The sequence below is a fragment of the Hibiscus syriacus genome, unplaced genomic scaffold (genome assembly GCF_006381635.1).
Source record: "Hibiscus syriacus cultivar Baekdansim isolate YM2019G1 unplaced genomic scaffold, ASM638163v2 tig00116958_pilon, whole genome shotgun sequence".
Taxonomy (NCBI): Eukaryota; Viridiplantae; Streptophyta; class Magnoliopsida; order Malvales; family Malvaceae; genus Hibiscus; species Hibiscus syriacus.
Window position 1 is genome coordinate 1488425 of NW_024063484.1, and position 8483 is coordinate 1496907.

General features: G+C 32.5%; 1 protein-coding gene across 2 annotated transcripts; it reads left to right on the top strand.

Annotated features, from left to right (window-relative positions):
* Positions 1-3793: 3793 nt before the first annotated feature.
* On the top strand, positions 3794-6990 carry LOC120189492 (probable polygalacturonase). 2 transcript variants are annotated; one of them, XM_039192762.1, is made up of 6 exons: positions 3794-3887; positions 4649-4966; positions 5063-5183; positions 5258-5432; positions 5528-5598; positions 6111-6990. In XM_039192762.1, the coding sequence occupies exons 1-6, from the start codon at positions 3882-3884 to the stop codon at positions 6776-6778; spliced, it is 1359 nt and encodes a 452-aa protein (XP_039048693.1). In that variant the 5' UTR covers positions 3794-3881; the 3' UTR covers positions 6779-6990. The 2 variants fall into 2 exon arrangements, with proteins under 2 accessions (XP_039048693.1, XP_039048692.1); XM_039192761.1 differs by lacking the exon at positions 3794-3887 and adding an exon at positions 4450-4485.
* Positions 6991-8483: the final 1493 nt, after the last annotated feature.

Sequence of the window (8483 nt, forward strand, 5' to 3'; positions counted from 1 at the left end):
TTCACCCACTAAAGTATTCAGATAGCATACCCTAAATTTTATTTTATTTCTTAAACTTGAAGTATTTAGTAAGAATATATTCAATTGTTTTTACTGGGTCAAATATAAATATTGAATAACAAATATTAGAAGAAAAACGAATAGTTAAGAAATCTTAGCCATAATTTGGTATCATCCTTGGATTTTGAGATTGCTGCTTCCAAAACTCTCCCAAAGCTCGAGGGACTGTTTAGGCTATTTTCACATGGTTCCTTTTCCTTTTGAGCGTTCTACCGGTAGTCTAGCTGTTGAGTGCACCCTCTTTAATTGATGATGTATCATCTTTGATCGAGGGAGATGAATCATTCATATTCATATCTGTTAGTATCTTAAAGATTCATTAATTTATGGCAAATTTCATCTAGAAGCTTTGAATGAATTTTTGGTTATCCAATTACTCTACTATTGGGAATGTTAGTATATAACAAGAAAGTAAGGGAAAACAAGAGATTGAATAGTAGAAAACACATTCACATGAAAATTCCACTAAGAGAGAGATTTTGCTTCTATAAATTTTTTAAAAAATAAAATTAAAAAGTGATGAAAGAAGTAAGAAAAGTTGTCTGCTAGATTTTATTATTCTGTGATAATGAGTTGGGGGATGAAACTTTAGGTGACAAACTGAGAAACAATTCAAAAGGTTTGTAATCAGAGTGAATAGTGAAGATTTATTCATGGGGTTTTGTAGCAGTCCAAATCAAGCTGAGAAAGTGGTCCCCAAAAGGTGTTCATAACAGAAGTATCCTAAGGAACCGACAACCAATGACTCAATGCTTAATTTCCCTTTTTCGCATTATTACATGTATCAAAATTTTAGGCTTTTTTATTCTTATATCACCCTTCTCTAATATCCTATTAAAAATACTATTTGAAAGTTATTTATTAATATGATATTTATACCATGTAAATTATAGTATTGCATTATTTATATTTTTTTAAAAAATAAACAATTAAGTAGACCCATTTTTATCATACGTAACATAAAATAAATAAAATAAGTGAAAAGCGCATTAGACAAAGTATGTCTTTCAGAAAATTGTTTACGTTCGATTTTTATTTTACGTTAATGATTTTTAGAGTTTTTTAGATAATAAACTTTTTAAGTTTTTTTCTTCTAGGATTTTGATTATTTCGAAATTGAAATTTTATGTTAGGGAATATTTAAGGGAAAAATTAGGGTAAACTACATAAACATCACCAACTTTCTTCTCACTCCTATTTTGATCATTCAAGTTTCAATTATTTCAATTTAATAATTAATCTTTATACATTAAACTTTTTTAACTACTTTGTCAATTTATCAACAAAGTGATAACATGGCATTTTAACTCAAAATTTTCCTAGTTATTTGACTTTCCAACGGAGGTTCATTGAACCAAAGCACCCACTACTCCAAACACCATCAAAGCAACGATATCCACCAAAAACCACCACTGCAATCCTCACCTTATGCTGCCTTATAAAAGTAGCAGCCAATAGTGGAATCATCGCACCAACGGAAAAAGCCAAAGTCGATGCCACCGCAGCTTGTACGAGATTCAGTTGTTTCTTATCATTGTGGATGTTGTTCGAGCGAGCCAACACCATGAAGTTTCGCTGCCATGGATACATGTGTCTTCACTTCAGAAAACTCTTTGTAAGGTCAGGATAAGATCCAACAACGCCTCCAAATGCAGCAAATGGGTGTTAAAGAGTGGCATAGAGTTAGGGAGAAAACGATAGTGTGATAAAAAGTTCAATGTTCAAAGCCGAGCAATTAAATTAAAATCTTTTAAAGTATAATGAACAAAATATGAGTGATAAGAAAGTTTAGTGATGATATACATAGTTTACCCTTAAAACTATTTGAAATTATTATATATAAATATATGTTAAGAACAATTTTATTTAAAAATAGTATTAAAAATATAAAATATAAATGATTAAAGTCAATGATTAATGTTCATTATTATGAGATGCTAAAATGTTGACTATCTTAAGATAAATTATATTGTTCACTCAAATTTTAAAGTCAACACTAGATAATTGATTCGAGCTATAGATGGATTAATTAGTATATGTAACTTGAGTTTTTGAAGAAAATATAAGCCTAATCGAATTGGACTTGATCTTATTAAAGGGACCTTTGAAATTAGGATGAATGATGAGGGACTGAAAATATAATTAAAAACTCATAGCACCCGATCTCGAAACTTGTGAAGATGTTGAAAAGACAGTGGTTAGTGTTCCTTCTTATCCTCTGACCAGGTCAACTACCCCCCAAAGAAATAATGCAATTAATGAGGTTCATAAATTTTTATTCTGTTCTATGTGCCCCAATTGTACAAAAATCAAACTTTGATTCCTATATGAACTTCCCACTTTGTCCCTCCCATTCAATTTCCATGACATACATCAATGATGACCTGTAATTTATTCCCATATGTAATATATACTCAAATGGCAGTATGAAAACTTCATAATAATATATGTACATTCTCGTTTTGACACAGCTCAGGCTGACCATCAAATTTTGCCAAAATCTTGATTCCTTTCTAATTTAATAAATTAGATATTAATAATTAAAAGATTAAAATTATTATTTATTTTTTAAAAATATTTTTCCATATGACGGACGCTCAAAAAATATTTTTATTCTATTGAATTTAAAAGGGTAAAGTATATAAATGATATTCGATTATAATGTATTATTTTATTAAGTCTCTCAACTATTAATAATTATAATATAATTATTTGACTATATGGCTTTATTTTGTTGAGTTATCTGACAATTTATATGTTATAAACTCATATTTTTTCATTAAAATAATTGATGGTCGTCTGAATTGTACGTTAACCTATTGATTAAGATATGATAAAATAATATTTTAATATTACATGCTGGCACTGTGATTGCTTTCAAGCAATGTTCGAAGATATAATGTTTAAAATACTATCTCATTAACATAACATAAACATAGACTCAATATATAAAATACAACTCAAATGGTTCTGATATCATATTTTATCATATCTCAATAAACATATTAATGTCAAACTCAAACAATCACTAAATTTTTAATAAAAAATCGAATTTAAAATATATTAATAATCAAAATACTTAGTAAAATAATATACTGTACTTTATCAATTTAAAAAAAATGATCATTTATTCATTTGTTGAAGTGCTGTGTTGTGACTTCCCGTACTGTCAAGTGATTGAGTCCAGGCTTGCATTTCCTCAATGATTGAACAAGGGACCTACTTTACCCCTCTTCCCTGTCATCCCACATGCTCTCTCCTCTCCTACCCCGCGTTTCACCCCTTTTGCCTGCTACCCCCATACGTGTCACTCTGGGTCTTCTTCCCCCACAAAACCTACCTCTTAAACCTTCAAATTTTCTCAAAATTAAACCCACCAATCACTTACTCTCTCCCACTAATCTTCTCTTAACCGAGCCGTTTAAAAACAAATTTGTCGGCGACAGACGTTTTTCAATCATGTTATTAGTGGCCATTACTGCTAATTTATTACAATTATTATCTTTGATTACACTGCTCATATCGATGAATATTGAAACAAATAAAATAAATAAAAGCTGTCATTTCTTCCAAATAGAAGTAGGAAAAAAAGTGTTATTTTTGTGTCTTTTATATATGATTAATGCTCATAATCCACATGCCTACAGAAAGCACCCCTGTTTTTGCGGTTCTTATTTTCTTCTTCCTCTCCTCTTTTTTTATTTTATTTTTATTTCTACAGTTTGTTTCTTTGTTAAGTATTTGAAACTATATCAAATTTTCTTCTTTTTCACTGCTTTCTCTATCTCTCAGTTTTTTCTGTGGCCGTTGACGTGTGAAAGATGCCAGTAAGTACGTTTCTTTTGGCTTGTATTTGATTCTTCTTCTCTCTTTTTTTCTTTGGATTTGCCAAATCAATAAGTACTGAAGCTTCGATCTTATGTATTTGCTGAATTGTTTCTGGGATTTTTTGCTAACTGGATTTGCCCATCATTGTACTCTGTTCTTGAGTTTGTGAAATTTCAGTTCATTATACAACCCTTTGTTATCACATTTTTAGTTTCATTAGATTTGAAAACTTCCAACTTGTTCATCTTCCTTGACTTTGGAGTTATCTTTGACATTGGAATTTATAACGGTTCAATAGTTGTTTTTTTTTTTGCAGTTTATGTATTTGCTTTAATGTCTACTTAATTTCCTGGTAAATTCCCTTTGATTTTGACAATCACCCATCATGATTAATTCATCAGATTTGTATAATATGTCCAAAGTTTGTTTTCTTCTTTGTTTAGACAAATTTGTTAGCAGTTTTCTCTTTTGGCCTCACTACCTTAGGAGGCGAATCTACTTTTGCTGCTACCATTTGTGTTGTATTTTAGATGTTTTTACATAGTTTTGATACTGTCTACCACTTATCAGTTCGATATGTTTTCGAGCTTTTTTAAGGTGAATGTGGGTTTGATTCTCTTTTGTTATTGTCTTGTTTATTTGATGTGAAATTCTTGAACTTTTTTTAATTGCATATTATTGTTTTCTTTTCGAATCATCTATCTCCATTAGTGTCAGAATATCGACGGTTCGCCGTTTTTCCATTCAACTTGTGATGTAGGTGGCATTGCTGTTGCTGCTGGCATTGTGCAATGCTATCGGAGTTAATGGAGAAGTGAGAAACGGACAATGTGATCTTAAGTCGACATTGAACTCGAGACCGCATAGTGTATCAATTTTGGAATTTGGTGCTGTCGGCGATGGCAAAACGTTGAATACCATCGCCTTTCAGAATGCCATTTTCTATCTCAAGTCTTTTACAGACAAGGGTGGCGCCCAACTATATGTGCCGCCTGGAAGATGGCTTACGGGAAGTTTCAATCTTACGAGCCATCTCACTCTCTTCATGGAAAAGGGTGCAGTCATTCTTGGATCTCAGGTATTTGTTTTCCTATATTTTTAGGCATGAATTTCCAATACAAACATATTACTAGGAACCATTTTTGACCTTGATTTTGTTTCATACTTTGTTAAGGATCCATCTCACTGGGACATTGTTGAACCTTTACCCTCGTATGGTCGAGGAACCGAACTTCCCGGAAAAAGATACCGGAGTTTGATAAATGGGTACATGTTGCATGATGTTGTAATAACCGGTAAGATTGGTCTCCACCATGTTCATTAAAATCTTGATTGAATCTCAGATAAACTCACATGCTTTTTGCACTAGGTGATAATGGAACCATAGACGGACAGGGTTCGGTTTGGTGGGAATGGTTCACATCTCATTCTTTAAACTATACCCGCCCTCACCTCGTGGAATTTGTGTCTTCCGTATATGTGCTTGTTTCAAACATTACTTTTCTTAACGCCCCTGCATACAACATTCATCCAGTATATTGCAGGTTTGTTTGTATACCTTTCTGATTGCTTTTAAACTTCTATCCGATCCGTTGACCGTTCCAGAAAGTTAAATTATATCTACTTGGATGTTATGCAGCAATGTGCACATTCATGACATATCGGTCTATGCTCCACCAGGATCACCATATACTGTTGGCATAGTCCCAGGTTCGTGACGACTAATATCTATTTTGTTTGTATTGAGAACCCAAACTAAAAAAAATTAGCTGACCTTATTCCCATATGTAATGGGGTAAGGGGAGGTAGGATAGTAGGCTGCCCCCAACGCCAGGTTGAGAGCAGCTTCCGTAGGAGACCTTCAGCAGTTAGAATTATGAATTGCCCACTGTGAGACTCGATCCCACGACCACAAGGTTAAGAGCCTTGCGCTCTCTCTCTTGAAAAAAAATGGTAACTAAAAGAGTTGTTTAGGTTAATTTTTCTGTCAAACCTTTCACGAAAAATTGAATGTTTAACTATTACTTGGTGCACGGAAAATTAGTACTTAGTGAGTGGTCATATTTCATATTAAAATTTACTAATGTTTTCTTATGTTTATTAGAGCTGAAGTCTTTGTTTTATACCTCAAGTGTTTGTCCAATCTTTATCTTTCATTGTGTTTTTAAGGATGGTTGTGCAGCAAAATGATTTCTGAATCGTTCTTAACATTCTGTGTTTAGATTCGTCGGATAAGGTTTGCATCGAGGACTGCAGCATTAGAATGGGTCACGATGCGATTGCTCTCAAAAGTGGCTGGGATGAGTATGGCATTGCTTTTGGAAGACCTACAACAAATGTCCACATCAGAAGGGTCCAACTTCAATCATCCTCAGGCTCTTCTCTTGCTTTCGGTAGTGAAATGTCTGGTGGCATTTCGGACGTCCAAGTGCAGCAGCTTCACCTCCATGGCTCGTTGACTGGTATCGAGTTTAGAACAACAAAGGGCAGGGGTGGTTATATTAAAGAGATTATCATATCAGATGCTGAAGTGCTAAATGTTGGAACAGCTTTTAGTGCCATCGGCAATTGCGGATCCCATCCAGATGACAAGTTCGATCCTGATGCTCTTCCAGTATTGGAGAAAATAACCTTACAGAATATCATTGGCACAAACATAAATATGGCTGGAAACTTCGTTGGGATCCAAGAATCTCCGTTTACTTCTACATGCCTTTCAAATATCTCCTTATCAATCGATTCTGCCTCGTCCTATTCTTGGCAATGCTCATACGTTTCAGGCTTTTCGGAGTCCGTCTCCCCCAAACCATGTCCGGAACTAGAGAACTTCAACGCATCTTCATCATGTTTTTCCCTCGTGAAGCCAAATGGAAAAGCTGCAATATTATGATGCCATCTTTCCGTACTAGAAAAACACAAAATTCTCGGAGATTCTTTCAAATAAAACAAATGCCTAGAATACCTATTTATTCGTGGATTCATGTTGTCATTTTGGGCATGTTGTGCAAGCCTGCAGATTGTTTGTACAGCTCAATTTCTTCATTCTTGTGTAAGCAAATTTTTGGTAGCACTGGTACAAAAAGCAAAAATAAAAAAAAAGTTATTGGGGGTACTTGATAGTATTGTTGATTGAATTATTTTCTATGTTTATAGTATTGTTCCAAGTAAAATTCGCATTGTAAAATCTTTATATCACTTGGTTTGAACTGTCGAAGGAAATGGTAGATAAACAGATGCCAAAAAGGGTTCATTTTGTTTGAATAAGTTGTTTTTAGTCATTACATTGAATGAATAAATTGTTTTTAGTCATTACATTGGAAATAGCTTTGATGTATTATTACCTCAAGATGTGCGGGCATTATTACTAATTAAACAAATATTATCTTATAATTATTCGAGAAAAAATAACAACACATGTGGAAGGTGTATTCCTCCAAGTAGACAACAAAGATAAATGCAAAAGGTTATGTGAGCTAATTTATCAGTTTTTCTCTTTTAATTCCATATAAGACGAGATAAAATTAAGAGAAACCAGCCATGATTTTCCTTAATACCATAATTATCTTTTTTAATATTTTCCTTTTTAATTTTAACTCAAAAATCTCATTTCTATGGCCATTGGAAACAATTCTCTCCCGATTACTCATATCTTGTTTAACGAATCTAATCATAGATATCTTAGGTTAGCTTTCATATGTTGACTCTAAAATTCGCGTCCTTACACATATAATTTCAGTTCGGGTCAATTTTTGAATTTGGCAATTTCATATTCATGTTATTAACTTTTCATGATCAAATCGAATCAATTTTGAATTCAAATTAATCTGATCTGGTTTGATTTAAAGTTGACATATCTATCATTTTTTATTTAATAGGGAGCGACCAAAATAGAATTAATAAAAGACATTAGCAACAAAATTAAAACTTTTATAGTTTGGCGACATAACAAAATATGCCGATAGTTGGGTGATTATCGTAATAGTTTACCTTGTATTTCACATTTTATTATTGTTTTTGAATAGTTCGAGAGTGATTATAAGGTAGTATCTGTTCAGAAATTTTTTAAGCCATTAATAACATACACTCACCTTGCAGACGCAACTACTCGAACTCAAATTCTCTAGAAATAAAAATATTTCCTTTCACCACGGATATCATTCCATGAATTTCACATATTAAAATATATGTAATGGACCATAAGCCCAATATGTTTTGGCACGCGGCAAACAGAATTGGGCCTTTGGATAACTTAAAAAGTAATGAACCCAAGAGATAAACTTTGTGTGGATTCTAAATAAATCAACTTGAAACTGGGGTCAAAAGTACTCTATAATATAAAACTTTAGCGTGCACATATATAATAATATAAAATCTAATAAGTTTTATATTTAAGCTTAATTCTTCTCCACATCTTAAATTTTAAGAAGACATGTTAATATAATTAGTTTGGTTTACATCTTAATATTGTGAACTTTTATTTTACTTTTAAATAATAATATATAGCACCATACACATATTGACTAAAAAAATGCATGGATTGATCTTCAAGTTGTATTTTCATAATTTCATGCAAAAAGAGAAGTTTTAGTAAGCTT

Excerpts from the sequence above, each read along its gene's own strand:
- LOC120189492 (XM_039192761.1), top strand. The coding sequence starts at position 4,465 with ATGTTTTCGAGCTTTTTTAAG. Across the intron at positions 5,184-5,257 it reads GCATGATGTTGTAATAACCG|GTGATAATGGAACCATAGAC; the intron begins GTAAGATTGGTC and ends TTTTTGCACTAG. Across the intron at positions 5,433-5,527 it reads ATTCATCCAGTATATTGCAG|CAATGTGCACATTCATGACA; the intron begins GTTTGTTTGTAT and ends GATGTTATGCAG.